Source organism: Hyperolius riggenbachi, chromosome 4 (genome assembly GCF_040937935.1).
Source record: "Hyperolius riggenbachi isolate aHypRig1 chromosome 4, aHypRig1.pri, whole genome shotgun sequence".
Lineage (NCBI taxonomy): Eukaryota > Metazoa > Chordata > Amphibia > Anura > Hyperoliidae > Hyperolius > Hyperolius riggenbachi.
Window position 1 is genome coordinate 129,025,248 of NC_090649.1, and position 17,496 is coordinate 129,042,743.

Consider the following 17,496-nt stretch of genomic DNA (forward strand, 5'->3'; position numbering starts at 1 on the left):
TATTCATAATTCCCTCGGGGTATAGAAAAGGACATGCCGCCACTTCTAGGACCATTGCTACCTGGTTAGTCAGGGCAATAAGAACAGCATATACCACCATGGGCAAACAACCACCAGAGGAAGTCAGAGCCCATTCTACAAGGGGACTATCAGCCTCATGGGCAGCATATGCTAGAGTCTCACCAGAGACCATTTGCAGAGCGGCCAATTGGTCGACTATACACACTTTTATAAATCATAAAGTAGACCCTGCAGCGTCTACTACCGCTGAGTTTGGAAGGAAAGTTTTGTCCTCTCATGATATGTAAAAAAATAAATAAATAAAAAGTGGAAGGTATATGTTTTTTTCTTTTTTCTCTCAATGAAATCTGAATAAAGAAATATTATTTGAAGCATCATATTATGATTCCCACCCTTATTACATTGGTAATAGTTAAATCCCATAGTATGCTGACGGGGATTTGTATAGGAAAATGGAAAATTGTATACTCACCTATCGGTAATTTTCCTTTCCTGTACAAATTCCACGTCAGCATACGGGATCTCCCACCACAAACGTAGTCATAGGTTAATAGGCCTAGTTACAAAAAGCACCGATCTAAGCAGCCATCTTTAATTTTATAGTTTCATGTCCTGAGGGGATCAAAGGGGCGGGGTTAACCCATAGTATGCTGACGTGGAATTTGTACAGGAAAGGAAAATTACCGATAGGTGAGTATACAATTTTCCATTTTCTGGAAAGATCTGTCAAGGAATTTAAAACCATCAGCTGCAGAGAAGTGGGTCTCCTGTAAAAACAGGATATTCGCTTTCAGCTCTCTAGATGCTTTCCTCCTCTTATTGGGCAAATTAAAGCCCTGTACATTGTGACTAATTAAACGGAGCACCATTGGTATACCTAGGGATTAGCAGAAATTCAAAGATTGGATTGGGGGCATTGCCATCCTCATACATTGGATCAGATATTAACCGGTTGGTCCGTACAAGTACTTTAAGTGTAAAAAGCTCCTGAGCTAAGACATAGCAAGATAATAGAACCTTAAGCATCAATAAAACATAAAATCGAAATAAAGTGCAATTAACAATGAAACCTATATTAGGTCGGCTGAACAAAGCTTCTTTTGTCAGAAGTGGGTAGTAGAAAACCGTTAGGTTCAGCAGGTAACATCCCCAATAGGTAAGGGGGAAGAGTCCCTGAGATACAACAGCCAAGGAGAGACCCAATGGCCGAGGGGGTAGACACACTGCGTGTAGCCCAGTCCAGGGGAGGCCGTAGAGATGGGCCCATAACATATACATGCTAAAATGTTCAGAGGCAGGGTGAAGTATAGTTAGAAAAAAGTACTAATGCAAAAAAAGAAAAACAAGATTCAAAGTTATTGGTTATATCACCAATCCAAAGTTGAAGCAGTAGAGACCTATTGGTCGTACAGCCGGATGTAGATTTAGGCTGCTTTCACAGTGGGACGTTAAAGTCCCACGTTACAGGCAACCAGTCCAACCTCACAGTAATGAAAAATCAATGTGCTGTTCAGAGTGCCCAGGTTGCGTTACATTGTAACGCTACACGTTGAATGAAAGTGCAGCATGCTGTGCGTTATACTGGGCTGCGTTAGAGTGCTTGCACATGCTCAGTGACTAGCCACATGGCTAACTAATATTCACTGCACTGTGGTGAGTAACCTGGACTCTTAGGATTGTCCGGATCATGAATGAATCGTTCATTTGATCCGGATCTTTTTTGTGAGTCGAATCATCTGGATCACCACAATGAACGATTCATGTCTGTCTGGAAGAAACAAGAACATACAGAATGTACAGTGCAGGAAAGTAGTGTCCTGCTAGTCATTTCACCCCCAGTCTGCTTCCCGAGAAAAATGATTCAAATGATTCGGTTCAAAGATCCGGATCTTTTCAATGATCCGATTCGAATAATCCGAATCCTTGAAAAGATCCGGACTTCCCATCACTATCCTGGAACGGCTGTTCTATCAGTTTAGATAGAACGAAAACAGCGCACCAAGAGCCGCATAACGCGGCTCAATCTGACATCCAACTTCAGCACCACCATGCGTTGCGTTAGGGGATGTTAAGGTCGCATAACGTGCCCCTAAAACGCAACGTCCAAGTGTAAAAGAGGCCTTAGGTGGGATCCATTGCTTTCGGAGAGGAGCTGCCAGCTCTCGAGCCACGCTTTGACCAGATGGGGGATAGTGGTTGCTGTTGAGATCCTTGAGAGGGAGAGGAGCCGCAGGATAGGTCTAGTGTAGCTAGAAGCTTGTCACCTTCTCACGGCGTGTAGATTATATGCGTATCGTCACCATGCGTCACTATAAATTTAAGGGGATACCCCCATCGATATTTGATTTGTGCAACAGATAACGCTGATGTAATGGATTTCATTCCTTTGCGTTTTTCCAGCACGATTGGGGATATATCCTGATATATTTGGATTGCGTGATCTTCATAAGCAAGTGTGCTCGAGGATCCAGCAGCTTGTAAAAATTTGCTCCTTGATTAAAAAGTCCTACATACATAAGACAACGTCTCTAGGTGGTAGATTAGGTGCAGGTTGTGCTCTGAGAGCTCGATGTATTCTGTCGCAAGTGAACACACCCTCCGGGGCTTCAGGTACAAGCTTTTTGAATATATTGGTAACATGCGGAAGTAGATCCTGGTAGGATTCCGGAAGGCCTCGGATCCTTAGATTATTTCTCCGATTGCGATTGTCCAAGTCTTCTGACTGTGTTTGGAGTAGCTTGACAGATTCCTGCAAGTTTTTGTGGGCTGCTTGTAACTCCTTGTGGGAATGAAGTAAGTTGTCATGTTTCATCTCAAGGACATCCGTTCTAGTGCCCCGAGACATGATCTCCTGCGACAGCGTGGTATCTACCCGCCGAAGTCCTGTTTGAAATTTTCCAGCCAGTCTAGAGTACATTTGCTCCAGACTGTCTTCCAGGTCTCTTTTAGTAAGTGGTTTATCCCGTTAAGGTCGGGAGCTGGTCCAGTCTGGGCCTGTGTCAGGCAATGAATCTTGTGACGTGGTCGGGGAACCGCGGCCATCTTGGTTCGACATGGCTGCAACCCGCGGTCTGAGAAGATAGTCTTTAACTGACCTCTGCACTGGAAATTATTCGGGTTTTGCGTCTCCGTGACATGCACTGAGTGTTCAGAAGGGGGTAGCTGGTAATAAAGCTGTAGGTGCTGTAAAACACCCGATAAACAGCCTTTAGGATTAGCGGTGAACGGAGCTAAATCTCTTTGTCTCATCCTTCCGGCTCGCCGCGCATTCGCCCGAACATGATCACTTTCAAGTAGTTTTAGGACCCCCCACTGTTTTGTATTTTTAATCCTTCACCACTGTTCACCTATCATTTAACTTTTGGACATCAAAGAAAAAAGGTGATAAATAACTAAAAAATCATGAAGAACAATACTAAGAATATCTATTTGGTTAGTTGATAAAAGGGTGCTGCCTGCTCTTGTACCCCTATCAAGCTTTAACTAGTACTACTTGAGCCTGCTGGACTTCCTGTTTATACAGATCTACAAATGCTTTCAAGCTAGATGAAGGCTAAAAATTATTAGCTTGTCCAGGTTTTGATATACGGTAGATATGTTATTTGACAGAACACGTATTGAAGCATGCCGTTTGCTTGTTAGATCCTGAATAAACAGCAACCTGCTTGTTATTGTATACTGTAGGTGGAACTTCATGCCACTGTTAGAACAAAAACAAAGGAATCAGATAGTGGGTCATGCAAAGATAAAGGAAAGTAGGGAGGGAGGAGAGAAGAGACTAGCCTGGTGGAATAGAGGAAGAGACTCACTGGAGTAGACTCAGGTTCTCCAGGTTCTGGATCATGCGGATCTGATTGTCATACAGGTCCAATTCATTCAATGTCACCAACTGATCCAAGTTCTCAATCATCTTTATTAGGTTTTGGCGCAGGCACAGGGTCTACAGGGGTAAAGTGAACGAGAGAGGGGAAGTTAGGACAGGTGTGATGGATAAAGACAATTCAAAGGAACAGGCAGGGGAACATAAACCATAAAGGAAGTTTGGCCTGATATTTCATACTAGTTATTAAAATTAAAGTGAGATTATACTCCCAAAACTAAAATATTGGTAACTACTCTTAGGTACATAAAAGAACATTTGGAAGCATTTCCAAGCATTCCATCTGGTTAACAAAGGTTTACTTTCACTGCAGAGAGCAGTACAATATTGCTCATCTTTGGCTCATCTGCAAACGTAATCATTGCCAGATTAATCTCTCTGCATGTCTGTTCGCTCTCCCCAGGGCTGTGGAGTCGGAGCAGGATCAGTTTTAGGTACCTGGAGTCGGAGGTTTCATGAGGAGTCTGAGTCGGGAGTCGGACGATTTTTGTACCAAATCCTCAGCCCTGTTAAGTATTAGGGCCCGTTTCCACTATCGCGAATCCGCATGCGTTGCCTGCATGCGGATTCGCACAGCCAGTACACGTGGATGGGACTGTTTCCACTTGTGCGTTTTCCTGCACGTCTTTCTGTGCAGAAAAAATCTGCAGGGTAGGGCCCTCAGAATCGCCTGCGTGTGGAATGCAGGCGAATCGCACGCAATTTATTTAATAGGGAAATCGCATGCGTTTTCCCCATGCGTTTTTTGCCGCGATTTCGCATAGGTACCCATGTTAATTCACACAGGCAGTGACATGGTTAAAATCGCATCACCCTAACCTATGCGAAATCGCATGCAAAATCGCGGCAAAAAACGCATGCAGAATCGCACCCGCATGCGATTTTCCTGCGGTGATTCGCCGGCGATTCCGCAACGCTATAGTGGAAACGGGCCCTTAGACTAAAGAGTCGGATTAGAGGAGTCTGAGCCATTTTGGGTACCTGGAGTCGGAGGTTTCATAAACTGAGGAGTCTGAATCGGATGATTTTTGTACCGACTCCACCCCCCCCCCCCCTTCCTTTTCTGCTGAAGTGACTCAGTTGTTGGCAGGGTAACGTGTCTATTCAGCAGTGGAAAGTAAGCAGAGTGAAGACACAGGCAGGGAGCTTCCTGTACCTAAAAGTAGCCACTGAAATTTTTGTTCTGCCAGTACAATCCCTCTTTAAAAAGAAGTTATCAGCCAACGTGTACAAAATGAGCTTTACTCACCTGAGCAGGCGGAGTAGTTCTGCGCCTGCGCTGTAAGCCACGTACAACGTGGGCTTGAGCGACAGCGGCAGTTAGCGCAGGCGCAATGAGGACGACCTCCGCACCGTGCTTGGAGACCTGGACAGCGGCTCAGAGCAGTCGGTGTGGGACAGTCGGCTGCAAGGGCCTGAAGAAAGCCCCAGGTGAGTTAGGCTGCATTTCCACTTGTGCGGTGCGAATCGCCGCGGTAAAAATTTGCATGCGGCTGCGAATTTCACATGCGAGTCTATGCGAATTTTCATGTGAATTCGCATGGATGGCGATGTATGCGAATTTAACCATGGCAGTGCTGGTGTGATTTTCCACTGTTTCTATGCGAATTCACGTGAAAATTCGCATACCCAAACCGCATGCGAATTTCCTATTAAATGCATTGTATGCGATTCGCATAGCGGTATGCTGTATGCGAATTCTGATGGCTCTGCCATGCAAATTTTTCTGCACAGAAAAACGCAAAGGAATCCTGACAAGTGGAAACAGTCCCATTCACTTGTATTGCTATGCGAATTTGCATGCGAAAAACACATGCGAATTCGCGATAGTGGAAATGGGCCCTAAAGCTCATTTTGTACATTTTGGCTGATAACTCCTTTAAAGCAGAGCTGAACTCAGAACTTCCCTCTCTGCTCTAAAAGATAAGAAACAGGATCAGAACTTTTAAAGAAAAATATTTTTGTTACAGCCAATACAAACCCTGCAATAAATCTGCAATGTGTCTACTTCCTGCTTTCATGGACATAGGGTTAACATCCTGTGTTTACAAATTAGTTGCTCTGCTGAGGCAGCCAGCTGACACAGCTTAAAGATAATTACACTTGTGATTATTCCCAGATGAGGGGAAATTAAACAGGCTAAACTGTCTAAATACATACTGGGTGCATTTCTATAGGTTTTCCTTCTGTTCTGTGCAGGAGTTCAGGTCCACTTTAACCAAAATGTAAAAAATTAAATAAAAAGCAAAACAACAAAATAGCATCTCCACTCCCTGTGCATACGGGTTGCAGAATGTCTGCATGTTAACAGAAATTGCACATGCCAGAGAATACAGAGCAAACCATGATGCCATACAGCATGAAATTCAACATTCTACAGTTACTACAGACAAGGAATGAGCTTAATAATGCTGATGCCAATATTATAGCATTCCATCACAGCATTGCATGAGAAGGGATCCTATTAATACTTTCTTAAAATTACATTCTATGTTGTAACCCAGTGATCTGCAAACTTATCTCTCCAGCTGTTAAGGAACTACAAGCTCCATAATGCATATGCCTTTATAAATAATGACTGTGGCTGTCAGACTCCTGCAATGCATTGTGGCACTTGTAGTTCCTTAAGCCATTTATATTTGCAAATCACTGTAGTAACCAAATGAAGTTTTAGGTATAACACACTAAAGGGCTGGTTTCCACTAGCCGGATGCTCTCTGCATCCAGCTTTCCGTATCACAGACAGCTGTGGTTGTCTTCCAGACATCCGGATGCAGCAGTCACTGACTGGTGGGGGAAAATCGGATGTGTGCTTCAGAAATATGCAGCATGCAATACATATTTTCCAGGTAGGCCAGGTAGATGCAGCACTATGAGGCCTATTCAATATTTTCATATGGAAATGGATCGGGAACAGGCCTGTGCAACTAACAGATCTCTATCCAATCTGTCTCATAGTCCATCTGTCCAACCATCACTAGATGTATGGGCACCATAAATGAATGGTGCCCATAGAGAGATGGATAGGATATCTGCAATGTTCCATTACAGATATGCTACCATTTGTTTTGTTACGGTACTTCTGTCTGGGTTTTCTGCACTGTTCACCCTCATCGAAGGCCTATCCCTGGAAGATACACTTGCCTACAAGAAGAATGTGTATTGGAGCTGTAAGGATGAAGAGGGAGTGAAAAAAAAAATTATTCTCCTCAAAGAAAGATAGAGCCATACCTTTACTTTTCTGAGCACCTCAAATCCTTGAATCGTTCCTATTCGCATATGATTTAAATCAACTTCCTAGATGAAAAAACATAAATAAAAAAGGTTATTACAGAGAAAAGCAAACAAAAAAAAGTAATGACCTACATGATTTTTGTTTTGTTATGTAAAACAAAGACATTCCAAAACATCAGAATGGATTTCGCCAACACACAGATAATCAGCAGAAGGCATCGGGTGGTCAATGAGCAGTAATAACTTGAGACAACATGGCCTTTTCCACAGACTGCTGAGAGTCCAATCAGCTTCCATAGATTTAACCTTAGCACTGGGAAAATACTGGCAACATAGACATGTATGGTACTGTGAAGTACAGTACATACGGGCAGTCTTGACTGTGTTTGGAATCAAGCTTCCTGAGCAGTAGAAAGACATTGCAGGATCTCACAGACTGCAGACTGACGGAAAAAATAAAAAAATTGCTACCCAAACATATACAATCATGCCTCCAAATCCTTAATCTGTCCCTCCACTGCGTGGAGTTTACTAGCGACATATTTTGCACCCCAGTTTTTATGAGGCAAGGAGATTGAGACAAATACCAAGAAAGGAATTTCTGAGGACTTTGGGGTAGATTCATAAACGAGTGCTGCTTCAGCGTTAAAAAACAATTAGCGGCCGCTATGCACGCTACGCTAGCACCTTGCAGCATAGTGTGCCTTACTTTGTTACGCACGTTGCTTCCATAGCAACATGCGCTCCTTTAAATACCGGCCACTGCTGTGAAGTATAGTGACTGATAATACAGTAGCGGTCACGCTAGTGAAGTATCACGGTCACGATTCTTCACAGCAGCAGACAGTATTTAAAGTTACGCACGTTGCTATGGAAGCAATGAGCGTAACTAAGTAAGGCATGCTACGCTGCAAGGAGCGAGCATAGCATGCATAGTGGCCACTAATTGTTTTGTTTATTAATCAACCCCAAAGGGAGAGGATTAATATGAGGACTACTCTTTTTATGCCCTATTGAACACAACAACCACAGCGGTTACCTGGCTGTCAAGCTCACGTTTTAGCTTCCATAGATTTGGACCTGTACCAATGTGTCCAGTGAAGTCAGATCTCCTGTATAGGGATGGTCCATGAGATGATAATCGTTAGTGATAAGTAAAGCTGGCCATATACCTAAAGATTGCCACCCGATGTGGCAAAACGATTTGCTTGTGAAAGAAATAGATTCCTTCCACACAGAGCACATCAAATGTTTTTTATAGATTCCAATAGGGAATCTAATGAAAATTGATTGAACCACAGTGTTGCACTAATCGATGCATTGCAATGCTATGAGTCATCGATGTCTCTCCCCCCCCCCCCCCCCCCCCCCTCCAAATCGACCTACATCTTTCTTCTTATTCTGATAAATACTTTTGATTGTTTTCTGGTTAAAAATTAAACAAAATTTGTTTAGACATTTAAAGGAACCAATTTCTATCAGATTCAATATGAGTGATCCAATCTGCGGATAATTGAAAAATTGAACCCCTTAGAGGGGTTTACTTGCATGTTCTAAAAATCAAAAACCGCCACTTACCTGGGGCTTCTATCGGCTGGAATGTCCCGCGCCATCCTCCGATGCTCCGTTTCCCGCCGCCGATGTAATTATTCATCTAACTAGACGAATAGAACTGCGGCTGCTCGTGCTCACTCCCGCGTGTCATCGGAAGCTTACGGCGCAGTACAAGAAAACTTCGTACTGCGCTGTAAGCTCCTGATGACACGCGAGGGAGCGAGCACGCGCAGCCGCAGTTCTATTCATCTAGTTAGATGAATAATTACACTGGTGCCGGCGGCAGGGAACGGAGCATCAGAGGAGGATGGCATGGGACATTCCAGCCAATAGAAGCAAGTTTTTGTTTTTTAGAACATGCAAGAGAACCCCTTTCCGTGATCCATCACTTGAAGGCAACAGTCATATAATGCCCTTCATGTCAAGTAAAGTAATTATTTAACTTGCTATCCCTTCACCCCACAAACCCAAATTCAGTCACATCTAAGGGTGGCTGTGCTCAGAAGTGGTATGGTGCATTATTTGGAATACCCAAGTAGCCTGGGGTAGACCCAAAACCATTAGAAAATGATAGGAGGCTAAGAAAAAAAAAAAGAAAGCCCGCCTTATACAAAGCAATGCTCAGTGTAATTTACCTTCTTAAAACAGAAGGTATTTGCAATAATTCAGTTTTAAAGAGAACCTAAACTGAACTTAAAACCACTTAACGACCGCCTAACGCCAATATGCGGCGGCAGGTCGTAAGTGGAATTACATGGAAACCTTTCCATGTCAGTTCACAGAGGAGGGTGTCTCCGTGAACAGCCAGCAAGCCTCCGATCGCGGCTCGCAGGCTAATTGTAAACACTGTTTAACATCATGCGCAGCAGCGCTGTTAAGGAGATCGGAGATACCCGGCCTCTGATTGGCCGGGGATCGCCGGCATCTGATAGGCTGAAGCCTGTCAGAGGCGGCGCAGGACGGATCGCCGTCCTGTGCCGCCCACAGCAAGGAGGGGAGGGAGGGAAAGGCGGCGAGCCTGAAAATCGCTGGAGGGGGGCTATGAGGAGCCCCCCACCCCGCTTGGCCACACAGAGCGGCGGCGATCAGACCCCCCCAGCAAGTCATCCCCCTAGTGGGAAAAAAAAGGGGGGGGGGGGGGGAAGGCTGGTCGTCCTGCCTCACTGATCTGTGCTGTGGGCTGGAGAGCCCACGCAGCACAGATCAGCAAAAAACAGCCTGGTCCTTAAGGGGTAAAAAAAAAAAAAAAAAAAAAGTTTAAACTTACCTGGTGCTTCTACCAGCCCCCTGCAGCTGCCCTGTGCCCATGACGCTCCAGAACCCCGCAGCGGCCAGGTTTCGTTTTCAGCGACTCAACCAAGTGGATGGCCACTGCACCTGTTTGGCCCTGGCCGCGTACGTACTCCATCAAGTCCTGCACATGTGTGTGATTGGGCATCGACTAGCCCAGTCACTAAAAATAAAACTCTGCTACTGCGGGGTACCGGAGGATTGTTCGGTGATGGTGTGGGCACAGGGTGGCTGCATAGGGCTAGTAGAAGCCCCAGGCGAGTTTAAGGTTTTCAGTTCAGTTTACGTTCCCTTTAAGTGAGCGACTGTCGTCTCCCACAATGCATCACTACTAAATATGCAAACTACCTGTTTATGCCCCTGAAGCCAGACTTGCACCCAGAACCGCTGGTGTATAGCAAGCCTACAGCTTATAAAATGAACAGAGCCACATCAACACAACATGCAGACAGCCTGTTTCGGACTGTTGGTCCTCCTCAGTGCCTGGCAGGGATTGATATGGCTCGGACCAGTACAACAGAAGCAGCTCGGGTTAACCCAAAACCACTAGGAAAGTATAGGAGACCAAAGAGAGACGGAAAAACACTCCTACTAAAAAGCAATGCTTGGTGTAGTTAGCCTTATTTGCAAAGGTTATTTGCAATAATTCAGTTTTAAGTGAGCGACTGATCTCCCACAATGCATTCTTTGGTGCCCAATAACTGCACCACCATGTGCGTATATAAAGTATAATTGGTATAAAAGTAGAACGTTTATTTTTAAATAGGTTAAGTTGTTTCATGATTGGATAGTGCTAAAGTAAAAGCTAACTTTGTTGTTGAGGTTGAAGACTGTAGAAATGAATGTGGTTACTGGTAGCTCAGGCACCGACATAGAAGTACAGAGATAATTGTCTGCCTGACTCCAGATGAACAATTAGAGGGCAAGAAATCCATTAACTGGTGAAATGTGATTGCATCAACAAATTCAGCTTCTTGATTGAATGTTCCTGTCATTTTTTTTTCATGGTATGTCTACACTTTTCCCATCATGCTTCTGACAAGTCATGCTCAGCCATTATGCATCCTGTCTCTGGACATTTTACAGGAAGCACCACTCTAAGTTAATCCACACACAGCACAGCACATTGATTTTTTTCTTTTTAAAACCATACGCACAACAGAATACAGGCAGGACACACATGGAATTTTTTGCAGCCTCTCTTGATTACCACAAACACACCACAATGTAAGACCCGGACAGATAAGTACTGCAGGCAGCCACTCCTTACCTCAGCTTCAGGGTCCAGAATGATGGTATCCAGGTTTACCGGTGTGTCGGAGTCATCTGAATACAAATGCAATAATGTAAATACATCATATGGCACACAGAGCTAGTCAATGAGATGTTGATACTTTCAGTTTTCATACAAACTGTAAACAGCTTGAATTGATCCATAAACTATAGTTCCTGCTGATTGATTGGCCTGATTCCAAGATGCAGACAATTTGCATGCAAACCAGAAAATAAGGACTGATGTGCATGGACCTTTAGTTCCATTGTCATTTTGCCATTGGTTCTAATACAAGTCCACAGCAGTCATCCACCATTCAGTTCAGCCTAAAAATGGGTTAATCTCTGGGCGAAAGTAGTTTCCCATTCACTGACATCAACCATAGCTCCCAACTGGAGGGACAGTCCCTCTTTGGGAATAAAATCACTCTGTCCCTCTTGCTTACTTATCTGTCCCTCTTTGAAGACAGATGTACAGATCTTTGTTAAAGTGGATCCGAGAAACTTTTACTCATTGCATAATTGTGTTCCTTTCATATAGTTTATAGGGCATTTCTCAAGCCAAATACTTTTGTTTTGTTTTAATACTCTAATTTCCTATAAATTAAACAAGCCTCGCCCACAGCTTTTCAGAGAGCCTTGGCACTCAGTCCCAGGGGCTTATGTGAGATCAGTCTGGGTAGGAGGAGGACAAGCCATCCTTACATAGGATCTTGGAATCACTACATTGTAAACGCATAAGATTTACAGATGCTGATCCAGATAGCAATGCAGCTGAAAAGTTTAAGAAACCAGGCTAGAAAGCAGAATAAAAGGGTACCTGCCCCTTCCTTACCATTCTGCACTTCTCCATCCAGAACCGCCCGCTTCTCCTTAATGTCATCATCAGCAGATTCATCTGATTCTCTGCGTTTATCAACTATGGCCCAAAATTAACGAAAGAAAAAAAATGTTACACTTCTCATTACACGTTAGAAGATAGCAAAGACACGTTACACACTAAAATACCTTGTATTGCTTTAAAATCTGTCAGCAGAGTTCCCAAGGAAATTATTATTAAGTACAAATTACTAAAGAAAGTAACAGGGCAGTGTAAAACAATGCTCTCGGCCGAGGTGACCCACCAGGACGGATCGCTGGTTGAGTGTTGGCGGTGGCTGCCGTACAAATGCTGGATTCTTGCCAGAGGCTAGCATTATTACTGTCGTGTGTATGGAGACGTGGTTAATCAGGGGCGCATCGGTAATGACATGTAATCATCCCAGATGGAATCCCTGGCAGCTGCTGCCCCCCCCCCCCGAATGCATGAAAATAATGACCTGTTTGCCGTGTTGCCCACTGCAGTGCCTAGCCATCTTCCATTTCTACATTGCTGCCCCAAGTGGCTACAGGTATACAGCACGTTGGGGGGGAGGGGGGGTGCGGGTGACATCGCACATGCACCCCATGTGCTATATGGTGGTAGCCAAGTAGGGTAGCAATGCGGAAGGTGGATGGACACCGTGGCAGGTGACAGCAGACAGGTAAGTATTTTCATGCATGGGGGGGGGGGGGGGGGCACACATTTATATTAGGGGGCAACAACAAAGGGGGCAGATGCGGTGTCATGAATGGGCAGGAAGTAAACAGAGTGTGTGGGATTGCAGTATATGTATACCCTGTGGCTAATTTGAATATTTTATCCTACTTCCAGTCCAGATTGGAGTGGAAAGGTTATCTCTAATGGGGGCTGTCCTGAGATGACCTGGGGAAAAGGAAATACTGAGAACCCCCATGAGGAGATGGACTAGTCCAAAACCTGTCCGATTTTTACTCCCTACTATAAGTGACAGAAACATAGAAGAAAAGTAATTTATAGTGCATCTTAATCTGGGAGAAATGCACTTCTTATAAGCAAGCGTTTGAATTAAAAAAATTTTTTTGCGGTAGTGGTCCTTGTTGCGACACAAAGTTTTGTCTATTGAACAAACACTAAGAGTTTGTTGTAATAAAAAAGTCCAGTTATGGGGCTAACATTCATAGACACTTATTTGTACAAAAGAATAGTGACTTTTCCTTGCGTTTCATGGATCTTTCAATACTTCCCTGAACTCAGCCTGAGAGGATGACCAGTCAGTTACCCACTGCAGGTAAGGGCTTGTACACATCTAGGGCGTTTTGCACTTTTTTTTTTAAACGCTGGTGATTTTGAAAAAAACGCCCTAAAATACCTTGTGCAATTAATCCTTATGGGATAGTTCATATCATCCCGTTTCGTCTGCTTTCCGTTCACAAAACAACTTAAAGAAAAAAAAAAAATTGAAAAACCGCTGCCGTCAGCGATTTTGATGTTAAGATGTGAACAAAGCCTAAAGGTGACCTGTCAGAGTAATGCCCTAACCAGTCGCTACTGCCCAGCTAGAAAGCTGATCCTTCAAACAGGTAGGCAGATCAAGAGTTGTGATTTCTTTTCCATATACTTTGGCTAAAAAACAAAAAAACTGATGCAGTTTTCTAAAACACAGGATCAGAAATGAGTCTACCATGAATAGAATAGAAAAGATACTTCTATACTTCTCTTCTTACATTTTAAACAAATACTAAAACAAAGTAATGCTGGGTCATGAAAACCATGTATTAAAGATCAGAACGTTACCAATTTAAAGCTCAAAAACAGAAATGTTTTCTCAAATAGTTTGCAATGGGGACAGAACCTCTTATGTTCTTTATTACTGTCATGTGTCTGTAAGAATTTCCATAACTTCCTGTAGGGAAAATCAAATCTCTCCAGGGGTGAGGGCTAGTTCTCAATGGTCAGTTGCATTGCAGAATAATTCTGCATGTTAACTCACTGTACACACAATTCGGTGGCTATACACAGTACAATTTTTTCATACAATCTTACCATTTCTATGTAGTATAGGGGTAAATTAGTGAATATACTGAAAGGATAATTTAGGTAGTTCCTTTATATTACATAGAAATGGTAAGATTGTATGAAAAAATTGTACCATGTATGGCCATCATTAGGGCCCGTTTACAATATTGCATAGTAACTGATCACTTTATTCTTACTGACTGCATGCAGGCTTTAATATTAATGTCTATGTCCAGTCTCTACTGCAGTTCATACTCAAAATGCGTGCGCTATGCAACTGACCACTGTGAACCTAGCCTGAAATACAGGAAAAAACAAAACAAAAACTTACCACCATATCAGTTTTTCATAGAGCGGAGGAAGGTTAAGGTGGCCATACGTCAGCCGACCAACCAATCGACCAATTCAATTATAATCGAATTGGATAAAAATTGGTGCTGCCAAGTGCATGCCCAACCGACAAAGCGACCAATTTCGGGATGGAAATTGGCCGCACAGTCGATCACACATGCTGCAAGATATCGGGCCGAAGTTAGTTGCAGGGCTGTGGAGTCGGAGTCGGGCAATTTTGGGTGCCTGGAGTCGGAGTCGGGAAAAAATGCACCGACTCCGACTCCTAATGAATTTGCAACTGTAATTAAAATAGAAAATATGATAAAATGTTCTATTTCTCAGATAATAGTCATTAAAAATAATGTATATATACAGTATATATACAGTAATAGCTGTGCTTAGTCCACAAAATTGAAATAAACCAATCAAAATTAGTTACTTGTGCTGCTTCAATAAAGCAGTCCCCGTATTTTTAAGGTCAGATATACATATCGGATTGTGACTGTATATATGATGTGTACACAGGAATCTCTTAAATATACTAAACAACATCTATGCTGTAAGAATAAAGCCTGATGTGTAGCTGTGTCACTAATAGAGATGGTCAATAAGATGGAAAGAATTCTGCACTGATGCTGATTTATGCAAATGTATGCACTCCCTTTGCTGATGAAATCAAATAGTTTGATATGTTGTTAAAATCTGGTTTGGTGACTACAAATTAAAGGGTACCTGAGACGGATGAAAAGTAAAGTTTTATACATACCTGGGGCTTCCTCCAGCCCCCTTCAGGCTAATCAGTCCCTTGCTGTCCTCCACCACCCGGATCTTCTGCTATGAGTCCTGGTAATTAAGCCAGTCAGCGCTGTCCGGCCGCATGCCGCTCCCACAGCCAGGAACATTCTGCACCTGCGCAATAGTGCTGCACAGGTGTAGTATGCTCCTGGCGGCGGAGTGTGTGCATGCGCACTACGCCCGACTGGCTCAAGTACCTGGACTCATAGCAAAAGATCCAGGTGGTGGAGGAGGACAACGAGGGACTGATTATCCTGAAGGCGGCTGGAGGAAGCCCCAGGTATGTATAAAACTTTAATTTCATCTGTCTCAGGTTTACTTTGTTACACAGTAGTACTATACTCTACATATGCACTCCCCACAGAGCTGCAGGGAATCCACTGAGAATGCTGTGCACATTGAACACAGAGGTGTTGTCTGTCACCCATAAACCTTGTTCAGATTGTGCATGAAGAATGTGTAATAGAGGAAGAATCTCCTCATTCCCCTGCAGAGTACCTGCACATCATTCTTAAGCTCAATACACACCATACAATCTTGGTTGTACAGATTTACCAAATCTATGTAGTATAAGGGCCAACAGATTGAAAATATCTTGGATTGATTGGATAAGCTCTTATAATACATGAAAGTGGTAAGATTGAACAACCAAGATTGTATGGTGTGTGTTGAGCCTTACATGTACCCCCACTTACATTGCCTAGGGCCTGATAGATGTTCTTTGTTCCGGTTTGTACCTTTTACAAGTACTCTTACCAAGGACTAGTTTTAGTCTAAAGGGAATAAATATAGTAGTCTACATATCCCTCTCACTTCAGTTGTCTTGTAAAATTCCTAAGCGTTGGCAGTTAAGAGACGAATTTCATGTTACATACTTTTAATCAACAAAATTGTAATATGCAAATTAGAGGAGACGGAGTCGAGGAGTCGGAGTCGGAGGAATCCTAAACTGAGGAGTCGGAGTCGGTGGATTTTTGGACCGACTCCACAGCCCTGGTTAGTTGGTTGGGTGCGCGGCGGTATGGCTGCCGATTTGCGAACGAGCGACGAGACAACAGGGGGGGGGGGCCACTGCAATGTATAAAATGTATGTAGTGTGTGCATTTATACATTACCTGTCCGGTGTCAGCCTCCATGCGGTTTCTGTCCATCTCGCCGGGTTCCGCATACACGCCAGCGGCGCATAGCGGCTGATGTCAGACGCTATGCATCAGTATCGTGTATGCGGATGTTACCCACCGAGATGGACGCACACCGTGCGGCAGCTGCTACAGGACAGGTAATGTATAAATGCACACTACATACATTTATAAATTTTGGGGGCAGCGGCGGGGCGGACGCAGCGGGCTCAGACGATTCCTTGATGATTTCATGCTGAAATCGGACGGGAATCGGCCTGTAGTGTATGGGCAGATTAAACCATGAGACAAATGTATCTCTAATCAGATTCGATTAGAGATAAAATGTGTCTCTTGGTCGAATCTGCCCATAATCTTCTGATGTATGGCCAACTTTAATGTCCATACACATCCAATTTTTATCTGTCCAATTTTATTACCTCCATGTAGTATGAGAGCATACCTACACAGTCTGCTCATTGTATTCACAATCTGTTGGCCCTCATACTAAATACACAAAAGAGAACCAAAGTTTGGAGGAGACTGAAGGTCTAAAACTTAACTTGATAACTAGGTTAAAACCATAGGTTGTTACAAAACATTGCTCCTGATAATGACAATGGATTGAGGTTATAGTAGCAAAAGACCCCTCCCCCCCGTTAATTGGGGTATAACCTCACTTCACACTTCAAGACATAGGTACATCACCCAACAGAAAAACCCTACGTTTCACCCCTCTAAGATTGGGGGCTTTGTCAGGGGTACATTAACCTCCTTAGCGGTATGGACGAGCTCAGCTCGTCCATTACCGCCGGAGGGCGCAGCTCAGGCCCCGCTGGGCCGATTTTCCGAATTTTTTTTTAAATCACGTAGCTAGCACTTTGCTAGCTGCGTGGGAGATTCGATCGCCGCCGATTCGCAGCGAAAGGAGCCCCCCCCCCCGCATACCCCTTGCGCAGCCTGGCCAATCAGCGCTGCGAGGTGGATCGGGACTCCGGATGACGTCACGACGTCGATGACGTCATCACGATCGTCACCATGGCGACGGGGGAAACCCTCCTGGAAATCCCATTCAGAACGGGATTTCCGGTAGGGCTAATGCGCTGGCGGCGATCGAAGGGTAGGGAGGGATGCCGCAGGGA

General features: G+C 43.9%; 1 protein-coding gene across 1 annotated transcript in view; it reads right to left on the reverse strand.

Annotated features, from left to right (window-relative positions):
• Positions 1-17,496, reverse strand: part of PPP1R7 (protein phosphatase 1 regulatory subunit 7) — a 44,974-nt gene that overhangs the window by 23,794 nt on the left and 3,684 nt on the right. The window contains exons 2-5 of the mRNA XM_068280629.1: positions 12,087-12,170; positions 11,250-11,305; positions 7,133-7,198; positions 3,831-3,961 (exon numbers count right to left, since the gene is read on the reverse strand). Coding sequence (XP_068136730.1) covers positions 3,831-3,961; positions 7,133-7,198; positions 11,250-11,305; positions 12,087-12,170 — 337 coding nt within the window. The remainder of the gene's footprint in view (positions 1-3,830; positions 3,962-7,132; positions 7,199-11,249; positions 11,306-12,086; positions 12,171-17,496) is intronic.